The sequence below is a fragment of the Lathyrus oleraceus genome, chromosome 3, assembly GCF_024323335.1.
Source record: "Lathyrus oleraceus cultivar Zhongwan6 chromosome 3, CAAS_Psat_ZW6_1.0, whole genome shotgun sequence".
In the NCBI taxonomy this organism is placed as follows: Eukaryota; Viridiplantae; Streptophyta; class Magnoliopsida; order Fabales; family Fabaceae; genus Lathyrus; species Lathyrus oleraceus.
The window spans coordinates 43,308,216-43,322,198 of NC_066581.1; the positions used below are offsets into that span (position 1 = coordinate 43,308,216).

Sequence of the window (13,983 nt, forward strand, 5' to 3'; positions counted from 1 at the left end):
GCACCGTTTACTGGACGGTTCTGGGAAGCACAAAATATGATGAAGAGTTCATCACGTGAAACTGAAGTACTATTTGGCTTCTTCCCAAATAAAGTGTGGGTCAGGATCTTATGGAAATAGCGAAAAGCCGGGTTATGTATGTTTCCAGAGAGAAACTCATGTTCTTCGGGCTCATCATTTCCAGTCAGCTTACCCCAAAAGTGTTCAAGCTCTCTATATTCAAGAAGTTCTTCCTGGCTTATAGTGAATGTATCAAAGGAGGTAGGAAAACCCAAAAGGTTGGTGAAGTCTCTAGTATTAAATTGGTACTCCATATTGAACATTCTGAACTGGATAAAACCTCTGGTAATTCCTTTTCCATGGCTAGGTAGATAGATTAATGAACTAAGGAATTCTAGTGTGAGCCTCCGGTAGGTGGTGAAAGGTCTCAGGATAGGGGAGGTCTCCCATCCTATCTGATTCAGCAAAAACAGGACACTCTGTCTCAGTCCAAGGGCAGTCATAGCCCAATCATCAGCATATAAACTAGGTAGCATCTCCCTAGTGGCTAGTTCTTCAAACCTTCGTTTCTGAGCCATTCCTCTGAACTTGATACCCATACGGTCAGAATGTCCCATCTGGTTAGTGTTAACTAGAGAAAAGAAAACATGAGTTTAAGTCAGGATTTGGCCAAATGCCGAAAGAAGAATAGAATATTATTATAATATATAGATATATTTTTTTCTTTTTGAATAAATCAATAATGAATACTAAATAGAAATTAAAAGAATAATTAAGAGAAAAATAGAGAAATGATAATAATAATAAAATAATAAAATAACAGATTAATTTGTGGGTTGTCTCCCACTAAGCGCTTTGTTTAAATGTCGCAAGCTCGACAAAGAAACTGTTAAATATAGTCTATGAGTCCTGGGGGCGTTTCGTCTAAGTGTAGAATTTGCGAATCCTCGTTGGTTTCCGCATAGTGATAATGTTTCAGACGTTGCCCGTTTACGGTGAACGGTTCTGTAGATTGTCCTTTAATTTCTACCGCTCCACTGGGAAAGATTTTAGTGATATGGAAAGGTCCTGACCATCTGGATCGTAGTTTCCCGGGAATAATTTAGTCTGGAGTTAAATAAGAGTACTGCGTCGCCTTGCTTGAAGATTTTCCTTGATATACGCTTATCATGCCATTGTTTTGTTCTTTCTTTATAGATTTTGGCATTTTCATAGGCGTCTCTTCTGAGTTCCTCTAGTTCGTTTATGTCAAGGATTCTCTTTTCACCGGCGGTTTATAATTCAAATTTAAATTTCTAATAGCCCAATAGGCTTTGTGTTCTAATTCTACCGGGAGGTGACAGGATTTTCCATAAATGAGCTTAAATGGGGTCGTCCCTATGGGAGTTTTATAAGCAGTTCGGTATGCCCATAAAGCTTCTGGTACTTTCAATGACCAATCTTTCCTTGAAGTGGCGACCGTTTTTTCTAATATTTGCTTGATTTCTCTGTTAGATACTTCCACTTGTCCACTGGTTTGAGGGTGGTAAGGTGTTGCTATCCTATGTCTCACTCCATATTTAAGTAGTAGTTTTTCGAGTACCTTGGATATAAAGTGCGATCCACCATCACTGACTACTATCCTTGGGATGCCAAATCTCGGAAATATTATATTTTTAAAGAGTCTAGTTACTACTCGGGTGTCATTAGTTGGAGAAGCTATAGCTTCGATCCACTTTGATACGTAGTCAACCGCCACGAGTATGTACTTGTTACCGAAGGAGGATGGAAACGGTCCCATGAAGTCTATTCCCCACACGTCAAAAATCTCTACTTCCAAAATACCTTTTTGTGGCATCTCGTCACGTCTAGATATGTTTCCCGTGCGTTGACATCTGTCACACTCCTTAATAGCCGCATGTACGTCCTTCCATATAGTTGGCCAATAAAAGCCAGCTTGTAGGATTTTAGAACAGGTCTTGGATGTACTTGTGTGTCCACCATAAGGCGCGGAGTGACAGTGTTGGATTATATTTTCTACCTCTTCTTCGGGTACACATCGACGGAAAATACCATCGGGACCTCTTTTGAAAAGTAAGGGATCATCCCAGTAATAGTGTTTTATGTCATGGAAGAATCTTTTCTTCTGCTGGTAAGATAAAGTAGGTGGAACTATTCCGGCAGCTAAATAATTGACTAGATCAGCGTACCATGGTATGGCAGATATAGCTAAGGTGGTTTCTACTTGCATGTCGGAGTTGTTCTCTTCCAAAGTAGCTATGAGTTTGTCATACGAGAAATCATCATTAATGGATGTTCTTTCTGGTTTAAGGTTCTCAAGTCTAGAGAGGTGGTCTGCTACTACGTTCTCAGTTCCTTTCTTGTCCTTGATTTCTAAGTCGAATTCTTGTAGTAACAAGATCCATCTTAGGAGTCTAGGTTTAGCATCCTTTTTGTTAGAAGGTACCTGATAGCAGCGTGATCAGTGTAAACTATTATTTTGGCTCCTACCAAGTAAGAACGAAATTTATCTAGCGCAAATACTACTGCTAGGAGTTCTTTCTCGGTTGTGGCATAATTCATCTGTGCTTCATCCAGGGTTCTGCTAGCGTAATATATAACATGAAGCTTTTTATCCTTTCTTTGTCCTAAAACAGCACCTACAGCATAATCACTGGCATCGCACATTATTTCGAATGGTTCATTCCAGTCCGGTGTCTGCATAATGGGTGCGGAGATCAATGCTTGTTTAAGAGTTTGAAATGCTTTTAAACAGTTATCGTCGAATATGAATTCAGCATCTTTCATTAATAGTCCGGTTAAAGGTTTAGTTATCTTAGAGAAGTCTTTGATGAATCGTCGGTAGAAAACCGGCGTGTCCTAAAAAGCTTCGTACTTCTCTCACGGTTCTTGGGGGTTGAAGATTTTCGATTACCTCTATTTTGGCTTTGTCTACTTCAATTCCTCTGTTCGAGATGATGTGTCCTAAAACAATTCCTTCTTGTACCATAAAGTGGCACTTTTCCCAATTAAGTACTAAGTTTACTTTTACACATCGTTCAAGAACTCTTTCCAGGTTTTCAAGGCATTCTTCGAAACTTTGTCCGTATACAGAAAAGTCATCCATGAATACTTCCATGATGTTTTCGAGAAAGTCGGCGAAAATTGCCATCATGCATCTTTGAAAAGTTGCAGGGGCATTACACAGACCAAACGGCATTCGTCTATACGCGAAGGTACCAAAAGGGCATGTGAATGTTGTCTTTTCTTGGTCATCAGGGTGAATTGGTATTTGAAAGAAGCCTGAATAACCGTCCAAATAACAGAAATGTGAATGTTTAGCTAGTCGTTCTAACATTTGGTCAATGAATGGTAAAGGGAAATGATCTTTTCGGGTTGCTTTGTTTAGTTTCCTATAATCAATGCACATTCTCCATCCCGATTCGATTCGTTTAGTTATAGTTTCTCCTTTTTCGTTTTCAATAACGGTTATGCCTCCTTTCTTTGGTACAACGTGTACGGGACTGACCCATTTGCTATCAGATATAGGATATATAATACCTGCTTCTAATAACTTGGTTATTTCTTTCTTTACTACCTCACTTAGGATCGGATTTAGTCTTCTCTGGTGTTCCCTAGAGGTTTTACCGTCTTCTTCTAACATGATGCGATGCATACAAATAGAAGGGCTTATTCCTTTAAGATCGGTTATGTGGTATCCTAGTGCGGTTGGATATTTTCTTAAGATATGTAGGAGTTTTTCTGTTTCGAGTCTTCCTAGATCTGCATTGACTATCACAGGTCGTTCAAGTTCTAAGTCTAGGAATTCATATCTCAGATTTTGGGAAGTGTTTTCAAATCAGGGGTTGGTTTGTTAAGACACTGCGTAGGATCTGGTGTTATTGCTAAGCATTGTTTAGATTTGTCTTCTAAAAGATAGTCTGATGATTTGTCTTCTCCTGACTCTGCTTCTTTTATGCATTCATCGATGATATCCATGAAGTAACATGTATCTTCTATTGCAGGTGCTTTCAAGAATTTGGAAAGAATGAATTCAATTTTCTCTTCACCTACTTCGAAGGTGAGTCTTCCTCGTTTTACGTCTATGATTGCACCGGCAGTTGCTAAGAATGGTCTTCCTAGTATAATAGGTGTAGTATCATCTTCTCTAATATCCATAATTGTGAAGTCAGTGGGAATGTAAAACTGACCTATGCGTACGGGAACGTTCTCAAGGATTCCTACAGGATATTTGATGGAACGATCTGCTAGTTGTACAGACATCTTGGTCGGTCTTAATTCTCCCATTTCCAGTCTCTTACATATGGATAAAGGCATAACGCTAATTCCGGCTCCTAAATCGCATAAGGCTTTGTCGATGACAAATTTTCCTATGTGACAGGGTATAGAGAAGCTACCTGGATCCTTGAGTTTAGGGGGCATGTTTTGGATTATAGCGCTACATTCGGCAGGGAGTGTAACGGTTTCACTATCCTCAAGTTTCCTTTTATTAGAAAGAATTTCTTTTAAGAATTTAGCATATGAGGGCATCTGCGTAATAGCTTCGGTAAATGGAATTGTAACGTTTAATTGCTTAAGGAGATCAACAAATTTTCTAAATTGACCTACATCTTTGGTTTTAACAAGCCTTTGAGGGTAAGGTATAGGTGGTTTGTAAGGTGGTGGAGGTACATAAGGTTCCTTCTTTTCTAGGGTATCCTTATTACTCTCTTCCTTTTCCTTAGGTTCACTTTCCTCAGTAGATTTCTTAGGGCTTGGTTTTCTATCCTTGGATCAGACGGTCCTTCCACTTCCGTTCCACTTCTTAATATAATTGCATGAGCTTGGCTTCTCGGATTAGGTTGGGGCTGTCCAGGGAATGTACCAGTTGGTGCAGCAGTAGGTGCTTGTTGTTGAGCTACTTGAGATATTTGGGTTTCTAACATTTTGTTATGGGTAGCCAAGGCATCTACTTTGCTTGCTAGTTGTTTAAGTTGTTCGCCAGTGTGTATGTTCTGGTTTAAGAAATCTTTATTGGTTTGTTGTTGGGAAGCTATAAAGTTTTCCATCATGATTTCCAAGTTGGATTTTCTAGGGGTATTATTGTTAGGATTTGGTTTCTGGTACCCCGGAGGTATAGATGGGGTTTGATTCGGAGACTGTCCAGGTGCGTATAAAGCATTATTACTCTTATATGAAAAGTTTGGATGATTCTTCCAATTTGGGTTATAGGTATTCGAATAGGGGCTTCCTTGAGCATAGTTTACTTGCTCTGTTTGGATTCCAGTCAAGAGTTGACATTCCGCAGGAGTGTGGCCTTGGATTCCACAGACCTCGCAATTCTGAGCTATAGCAACCACGGCGGTTGGTGGTGATACATTTAAACTTTCAATCTTCTGGACCAAAGCATCCACTTTTGCATTGACGTGATCAAGGTTACTTATCTCGTACATGCCAGTTTTCGGTTGAGGTTTTTCCACTGTTGTTCGTTCGGTTCCCCACTGATAGTGGTTTTGGGCCATGCTCTCGATAAGCTGGTAAGCATCAGCATAAGGTTTGTTCATTAATGCACCACCTGCAGCGGCGTCTATTGTTAACCTTGTATTGTATAAGAGACCATTATAAAATGTGTGAATTACTAACCAGTCTTCCAAACCATGGTGTGGGCAAAGTCTCATCATGTCTTTGTATCTTTCCCATGCTTCGAAAAGAGACTCGTTGTCTTTCTGTTTAAATCCGTTTATCTGGGCTCTTAACATAGCTGTTTTGCTTGGCGGAAAATATCGGGCAAGGAAAACTTTCTTCAACTCGTTCCATGTGGTGACTGAGTTGGAAGGTAGAGATTGAAGCCATCTTCTAGCGCTATCTCTTAATGAGAAAGGAAAAAGACGAAGTCGAATTGCCTCTGAAGTGACACCATTAGCTTTAACAGTATCAGCATATTGAACAAATACGGATAAATGAAGGTTTGGATCTTCGGTAAGATTTCCAGAGAATTGGTTCTGTTGCACAGCCTGCAGCAGTGAAGGTTTAAGTTCAAAGTTGTTTGCTTCGATTGCGGGCGGAGCAATACTTGAATGCGGTTCATCTTGCGATGGAGCGGCGTAATCTCTAAGAGCACGAGCTGGTTCTGCCATCTCGGTTAAAGAAGGAAAAATGTTTTTGATATCAGGAAGGTTTATAGGAGGGAGATTGTTTTCAGCACGATATTCCCGAATTCGTCGTAAGACTCGGAGATATAGTTCGATATCGTTGATTCGTAAATAGAGCGGTTCGCCTTGAGAGCGAGTGCGTGGCATACAAATCAACGAAAGAAAGAATAGAAGGAAAAAGAAACCTTAGTCTCTACAGCGTAACGGAAGAGTTACGATATCGATTGAATAAAAGTCCCCGGCAACGGCGCCAAAAACTTGATCGCTCGACTGTGCGAGTCGAGAATGGGATACAAACTGCAAGTGCACAGTTCTATCGCGTAGTTTTAAAAGATATCGATCCCACAGGGACTTATGAATCGATGTACCGTTATCTAAGGTTACTACGTAAATCTAAGGTGAAAATGTTTGATTGTTTGGGGAAAAGGGAGCTAAGAGCTAAACTAATATCTAGATTAAATATTAATAAAACGGATATCGGTATGTGGTTCGTCAAAACTAGGGAATCAATTCCTTGTCGGTCTCTCGGTTTTAAAATAAATCGTTTCGACTAACTTTATTGGTTAAAGGTTTTATCTCAAACTCTCGCTCTGTTGAAGAAACCATGATCTTATGTTAATGTTGCTGTCACTTATAATTAAGTCAAAAATCATATTTTGAAAACAATAAAGTTGCAGAAACTCTTTTTAAGAAAATACTGACCGTTTTAAACACCCTTATCTCAAACTTTCGCTCTGTTGACTTAGGTTATACAATTAAATCTAAATGCTTAACTCTCGTCCTCACATTCAATCTTTAAAAATACTTTTTGGAAAAAGGTCAGAATTTAATTAATTCTAAAACTTGCTCTCGCCCTGAGATAGATTTAATGACTAACTTACACTGTCCAGTTAAAACCTCAAACTCTCGCTCTGTTGGTTTCAACTTCTTTATGTCTTTTACCTTTGTAAAAAATCTTGTTATTAAACCTGTAAGTTAAGACCGTAAAAAGATTGATTCTAATTTTAAGTTTGAATAGACCGACTTAGTTTTGATCCCTCTTTCTGCTTACTTTACATACCGATACCTAGGCAAATTAGCCAGACATGCTTACTAAATAATAATTAATATCATGCATACACAGACTCATTTCAGGCAGGCAATGCAAATAAACAATAGAATAAAGCATAAAAATTAAATAACAATTAAAGAACCTGAATGCGTAATACAATGGTCTTGAACACTCCACCACAAGCCGGTAGGATTTGTTCTTCGATTCTTCAATTAAACAGTAAATTAAATCAAGGAAATAAAAAAAACTCGAATATAACGTAAGGTTAAATCCGGTATAAAGTTGCCCAGTAGTTTCCGGTGTAGAAACTACTACGCGAAAAATATCTAAAAGCTAAGAACGGGGGAAAATAAATTGCAAGGGAAAAAGAAAACAAAGCTTGCAAAATAAAATAAATAAAATGGACGATGCTGGAAAGGAAGAAAAATAAGCAAAGGCGTGAAAAAATAAATTTGGCAGAGCTTCCGCAAAACTGAGCGTGCAAAAACTGTGTAACTTTTGGTTTGTGAGACGGCTATTTATAATGGCCTTGGTAGCAGCATTCCGTTTCTCTCCTTCTTCAGCGTGGCTATATCCACGGCGTGCATATAGGAGACCAATTCCTTAACGTTATTCTTCAAGTCCTTCTGAGGGCGATACTTGCGCCACAAAGGTAGTGGGGTTGCGTGACGCTCGTCACGCTATGTGTGACGTCCGTCACAAGGCTCCTTCGCGTGACGCTCGTCACGCGTCCTGTGACGTCCGTCACAGGCACAGCATTGGTGACTTGTGCGCTTTGGGCTGGGCTTTGGCCTTTGGTTCCTTTTCTCTCCTTTTTGTTGCTTTTTACACCTCCTTTTCTTCCCTTTTTCACTTTTGCTTCAAAATGGGTACCTGATATAAATAGAAGAGAAATACTGCATAATATCTGATAAAATGGGATAAATTAGTGTAAATGATAAAATAATTTAATTGAATTAAGTCTTAAAAAGCGATATAATTTCGTGTTATCAATGCTCTGCCTTGCTTTAACTTACATGCATAATAGATGATAAACACGATAGACTGAGACATGGCAGGGTGCTCAACATGCATCTGTTCCGTGAGAGAAGAGCCAACAGGTTCCAGAGGCTCAAAGTCCCTCTGGTCAGGCATAACTGTCTACTTTTGGGGCTCATACATCTCCTCATGCCACTTCGTCTTATTTTTCCTATAAAAGACATGATTCACCATCTGATGTATCATTTCCCCATCCTCCCACAGGCGTCAGGTTTCACCAGTGCCACCTCATACTAATGATGTTGTTGATCCAGTACCACCTTCCATCCCACCTCCAACTTATGATGTTGTTAATCCAATTCCACCTCCTATTGATGATGATGCTGATCTAGTGTCACCTCTAGAGGTTGAGGCTGTTACGGATGCTGAGCCAAAGGTTTTAGAAGGTGGTCCAATTGATTTGTCTTAACTGCCTATGTATCCAAACCATACTTCCAGACATATATGGGATGAAGAGGTAGCCTTAGTTGGATTATTTATTTATTTTTACGTTAACTTTAATATCTGACAAGTTTCAAGAGCGTGATCCGTAAAAGTTTCTTAACCACAAAAGGAAGATTGTTGCGTTGCCTTAGCCAAATAAGGATAGGTTTTAGTCAATTTTGTCCTTATTTGGCCTGAAGGACTTGTGTATGACCGATTATACTACAGTCAACTACGAGATGCTTAATGTATTCGTGGATAGATGACACTCGGAAACCTCATCATTTCATATCCAGCATGGTGAGATGTCTCATATTTGCCACATCTTCTAATAAGGGTGAGATTCCTAGATCATTGGAGGATGACCAAAGGCGAGGCACTAGAGATGATGATAGCGTATCTTGAGGCTGATTTAGGGGAGGTGAATGAGGAGTTGGATAAGATCAGGGGTGCTCATGCTAGATATACCTAAAGAAGGTATATGATACTTTATTGATCTCGACTGTACAACATTTTTGATATTTATTGGTATTTTATTTTTGTATGACGTTTTTGCTCCATATGAAATTATGTACGTCTATTTTTTATTTTTATTTTCGATTGTACGATATATTTTAAATCTTCCTTTGAACACAGATAAACAACATATAACATGAAATACTTGACCTGATACGTTTCAGAGATATATATCAGGATATTCACGGAGATGCATCTTCTGTACAATTCAATTGTAAAAGACTTTTGAGTGAGATGTATTGAATGTTTTAAATTGTTCTGCATCTCTGAAATATTTCAACGTTTATTCAGAAATTGGTGTTTTCGGAGATGCATCTCCGAAAACTAAAAATATTTAAATGATTTCACGTAATGGCTAAGAAGTATCAAAGGTGCATTAAGAAATCCTCTTTAAGACATTCATATGAAGTCAAATTTTCTGAGATAGACGCTTTGGGCTTTTGATTCATAGCCCGAAAACAAATTCATAAGGCCCAGTTCCTTACGTGCAAAACCCTAGACCATCTTCATACTCTTGTTACGCCGTTAAATACCAAGACTCGCAGCAGAAGAAGTAGCATATCGCTCCTCTAGAACCCTAAGCTACAATGGTGCTTGCTCTACTCTCAATTTTCAATTTCACTTTTCACTGAGATCATCGTTCGTTTTCCTCTCCGTTTTCGTTTTTATTTTACTGAGTTTCCATTTGATTTTGATACACAGGGTATAGATCTTATAGCTGGAGGTAAAAGCAAAAAAACCAAACGAACAGCACCTAAATCCGATGATATCTACCTCAAGCTCTTAGTAAAGGTCCATTTCATTTTCTGTATATATACTTTTTCTGTTGTTGATGATTATCGTTATTTTGATTATATGTATGAAATTCGAGATACATAGCATGTTCTACGCATGACGATGATGATAAATGTGATCCCAGCTCTATGAGACCGTTAGGTCAAGGAATATAATTAGTTCCAACACACATTTTTCTGAGCCTCTAATTGCGTGTTTCTGATGTGTTAACCATATAATTATTGTTGAATTTGATTTTCAATTTGTATCTTAATCATATTTTTCATACATTTTTTTTGTATAGTATATATGTGGGTTTAGTCTTCATAATTCATAATGTAGTTTCTTTGATGTGTGTATTATTGTGTGACAATGATGATAAATGTGATCCCAGCTCTATGAGATCGAAAGATCAAGGACTAAAATTAGTTCCAACACACATTTGTCTGAGTCTCTGAATGCATTTCTTACACGGTCAAACTATCACAATTACTTGTTATTTCTTCTTTTTTATGTTTAATTATAAAATTAATAGAACTATTCTGTTTTGATAGATATGAGCAAAGATTTGTTTTGTTGTTATGTGTGCTTGTATATCAAGTGACAATGATGATAAATGTGATCCCAGCTCTATGAGACTTAAGGTCAAGGAATACAATTAGTTCCAACACATATTTTTCTGAGCCTCTAATGGCATAAACTTGCTGCGCTATCCATATATTTTATTGTTGAATTTGATCTCCAATTTGTGTCTTACTGGTAGTTTTCCTATGTTTTGTGAATTACACATCTGGACTTAGCTTTCTTAATGTATTTTTCTTAATGTGTTTGTATGATTGTGACAATGATGATAAATGTGATCCCAGCTCTATGAGGCCTCAAGGTCAGGGAATACAATTAGTTCCAACACACATTTGTCTGAGCCTCTTGATGCATTTCTCACCCTATCTCCTTCACTTGTTTGATTACATCTATTTTTGAAAATCTTAGTAGGATTAATATTTTCATGGAGAGAATACTGTATAATTGTAACATTCATTCGAAATACAGTTTGCATTTTTGTGAATTTATTTTCACTTCTTTGGATGTCGACAATTTACTTAGAATGGTATATATGATATCAACCTAAAGCTATGTGTTTTTCTTAATTAAGACTTTGGTTCTCAATGATGTTACTTATACCATGCTAATGCTGATAAGTCATGATTATAATTAATATCAATTGACTGAGGGAACTATTACTTTAATCTTTGTTTGTTAGAGGCATCAAGTGTTTTTGACTGCTCCGATGCTTTTTATTAAACTTGATGTATAATATTTACTTGTGTATGTTTATTTGTCTAGATGTTTTTGTTTTTTATTTTTCTAAGATTCTGATTTCATGCGATTACAGCTATATCGCTTCCTAGTCAGAAGGTCTGATAGCAAATTCAATGCTGTTGTACTCAAGCGCTTGATCATGAGCAAAGTCAACCAGCCTCCGATTTCTCTGAAAAGGTTGATTGCCGCCATGAAGGGGAAGGTTTGTTGCTGTTGCTGTATTAGTTTATGCCAGAAATTGTTTTGTTTTTAGGTTGATTAATTCCACTATGATCTTATTTTCTTTTGTTGTTTTCTCCATACAGGAGGGCAAAATTGGTGTTGTTGTAGGTGTTGTAACTGATGATATCAGAGAATATGAAGTACCAGCAATTCAAGTTACAGCACTAAGGTTTACTGAGACAGCAAGGGCACGAATTGAAAGTGCGGGTGGTGAATGCCTAACATTTGATCAACTTGCCATGAGGGCTCCCCTGGGACAGAACACGGTATGAGAGATTATAATGTTTTCTATGTTGTCTCAGTTCATATGATTATTCAATATTTGGAATTTGATAAACTCATTGATGAACTGATTAACATAATTTTAATGTTTAATGCAGGTTCTACTAAGAGGTTCAAAGAATGCCCGGGAAGCAGTGAAACATTTTGGTCGGGCTCCTGGTGTTCCACACAGCCATACAAAACCTTACGTAAGAGCAAAGGGTAGGAAATTTGAGAAGGCTAGAGGAAAAAGGAATAGTAGAGGATTTAGGGTTTGAGCTAACTTTTTACGATTGATTTTTTTGGTTTTCAACTTTTGTTTTTTTCAACATCCAATGTTGAGGGTTGCAGATATTTTGTTACATAGATTCATTATTGTGAAGGATACACTTTTATAACTCAAATGTCAAGTTTATTTGTCTCTTCACAAGTTTTTGGAAGTATGTCCTTTTTAGGAGATATTTAAGGACCACATTTCGAACTTTAAGGACCTGTACAAAATGCCAACTTCCATTTTTTTAAGATATGAATATTAGGATAACGTTACTTTTATTTATAAATCTTATTGATTACATTGAGAGCTGAAGTTTGAACATGATCTTAAATACATTTTGTTAAAATTAGATGGTTGATAAAAAAACAGGTGGTTGTAATTAATTTTTCTTACCAAATACATATTTTTTTTTTGCATATAATAAAAAAGTTAATCATTATTGTTGTTTTTTATACAATAGTTTTTCTTTTATCTATAATATCATTAATTATTTATTATATTTATTTATTTTATTTTTGATGTAATAATTATCTAAAGATAATTTTAATAAATATGCAGTTAATTTTATTTTTAACTGATTTCTTGAAAACACTAAACTACACATGTTTTCAAGTTTCTTGAAAACACTAAACTACATGTTTTCAAGTTCTTTTACTTCAAATTTCATAAATTTAATTCAAAAAACTTTTGTTTTTTTTTATTGCAAGAAGAAATGTGACGCAACCGTATAGTTTAGTGTTTCTTTTAAAAAGAGATAGTGAATAACTAAGCTAGGAAAAAAAATGTAAAAGAAGTGAGAAAAATGTATATGTTAAAGAATCTAATTGAATCGCACTGTTAATAAATAATTTAATCATAAACGTTGAATGTTAATAGGACAAACGGATTAATCTCCTTTTCCAAAGAAAAAATCACATGAGTAACTAAAATTAAAAATTATTTACATCTTTCACATTATTTAGAGGGTTATTAGTTCTTTCTTTCTTCTTTCACATTAGAACCATCTAATTTTATTTAGGGGTTATTACTTATAGTTTGGTTTCACATTGCTTAGAAATTAAGGTTAATGATAGTTTATATAAACACCTATATACCTCAACCCTAATGGTAGTTTATATACACAACACCCAAGTTTATTGATTTCTAAACTGACAATACATTGTAGTGAAACGGACTTGAGGTCGACCAAAACATTGGAATGTTCCATAGGGGAATCAAAGTTGATTCGTAAGTGAGAATGCATAGTTTGCTGTAGTGGTTATGAACTTCTGATCCAATGAAGAGGAGACTGACCTGCAAGGTTATCACCTTAACACTCAAGTCAGGATGATAATGAAAAGTTATGTATGAATGAGAAATGATCTAAATACCTTAGAAATGACATGCTTTTCCCTTATAAATAGGAAAAAAATATTAGCAACAGAAAGTGTAGATAACATTTTACCATCATATTCATCTGGACGACAAACAAGGTTCTCGTGTGTGGAATTGTCTGCTTAGATAGGAAAAAAAGATTACATATTTTGCACTTCAATGTTCCATCTTATTTTGTTATTGCACCTTTACCTTTTGGGCCTTGTAGGCGGTCAAGAACAGTTTCCCCAAGCCATTGTTTCTACTTTGCAGGACGAGTGTTTGTAATACTTGTATATGTTTGGCCAATAAATGTGGAGATGTAAAGATATTTGATGGGACATCATCACTCTCGGGAACATGTGCATTGAATTTCTTTCTTATAATAAGTAACGTTTCGATGGGAACCACTGATGCATGTCCCTACTCTAGTTAGTGATGATATTTCTCTTTCGTTAGAGCATTTAAATACTTTGAATAGTTTATTCAATGAGATCTCAACCGTTGATGGTGCGGAGTGGATCATACGATTCTTGATGAATGAATATGTCATATAAGACTTATGAAGCACCACTTCGTCCCTTTATGCCATTATTGACCTGTAAGAAAGTCATTTTTGC

At 36.7% G+C, this 13,983-nt stretch overlaps 2 protein-coding genes, 5 non-coding genes and 1 pseudogene across 7 annotated transcripts; 7 read left to right on the forward strand and 1 right to left on the reverse strand.

The window, feature by feature from the left end:
- Nucleotides 1-3,987: 3,987 nt before the first annotated feature.
- On the reverse strand, nucleotides 3,988-4,659 carry LOC127132397 (uncharacterized; the record flags this gene model as incomplete). The annotated part of the gene is made up of 2 exons (XM_051061347.1): nucleotides 3,988-4,473; nucleotides 4,519-4,659. Coding segments are annotated over 2 exons (627 nt in total), but the record flags the coding sequence as incomplete, so codon positions are not given.
- Nucleotides 4,660-5,631: 972 nt separating this feature from the next.
- On the forward strand, nucleotides 5,632-5,731 carry LOC127133742 (uncharacterized; annotated as a pseudogene).
- A 3,864-nt stretch (nucleotides 5,732-9,595) lies between these two features.
- LOC127132398 (60S ribosomal protein L18-2) lies at nucleotides 9,596-12,166 on the forward strand. Its single transcript, XM_051061349.1, has 5 exons — nucleotides 9,596-9,749; nucleotides 9,862-9,951; nucleotides 11,327-11,455; nucleotides 11,559-11,741; nucleotides 11,856-12,166. Exons 1-5 carry the CDS (start codon nucleotides 9,747-9,749, stop codon nucleotides 12,012-12,014), a joined length of 564 nt encoding a protein of 187 aa, XP_050917306.1. The 5' UTR covers nucleotides 9,596-9,746; the 3' UTR covers nucleotides 12,015-12,166.
- LOC127134259 (small nucleolar RNA snoR69Y) lies at nucleotides 10,050-10,142 on the forward strand. The gene has a single exon (XR_007808012.1). It is a non-coding gene; the product is annotated as a small nucleolar RNA snoR69Y (small nucleolar RNA).
- Nucleotides 10,296-10,391, forward strand: LOC127134261 (small nucleolar RNA snoR69Y). The gene has a single exon (XR_007808014.1). It is a non-coding gene; the product is annotated as a small nucleolar RNA snoR69Y (small nucleolar RNA).
- Nucleotides 10,530-10,624, forward strand: LOC127134258 (small nucleolar RNA snoR69Y). The gene has a single exon (XR_007808011.1). It is a non-coding gene; the product is annotated as a small nucleolar RNA snoR69Y (small nucleolar RNA).
- On the forward strand, nucleotides 10,771-10,863 carry LOC127134257 (small nucleolar RNA snoR69Y). The gene has a single exon (XR_007808010.1). It is a non-coding gene; the product is annotated as a small nucleolar RNA snoR69Y (small nucleolar RNA).
- LOC127134269 (small nucleolar RNA snoR53Y) lies at nucleotides 11,093-11,170 on the forward strand. The gene has a single exon (XR_007808021.1). It is a non-coding gene; the product is annotated as a small nucleolar RNA snoR53Y (small nucleolar RNA).
- Nucleotides 12,167-13,983: the final 1,817 nt, after the last annotated feature.

Bases quoted from the DNA above. Each gene is read 5' to 3' on its own strand.
- LOC127132398 (XM_051061349.1), top strand. The intron at 11,456-11,558 runs GTTTGTTGCTGT...TTCTCCATACAG, and splicing joins TTGCCGCCATGAAGGGGAAG to GAGGGCAAAATTGGTGTTGT. The intron at 11,742-11,855 runs GTATGAGAGATT...TGTTTAATGCAG, and splicing joins CTCCCCTGGGACAGAACACG to GTTCTACTAAGAGGTTCAAA.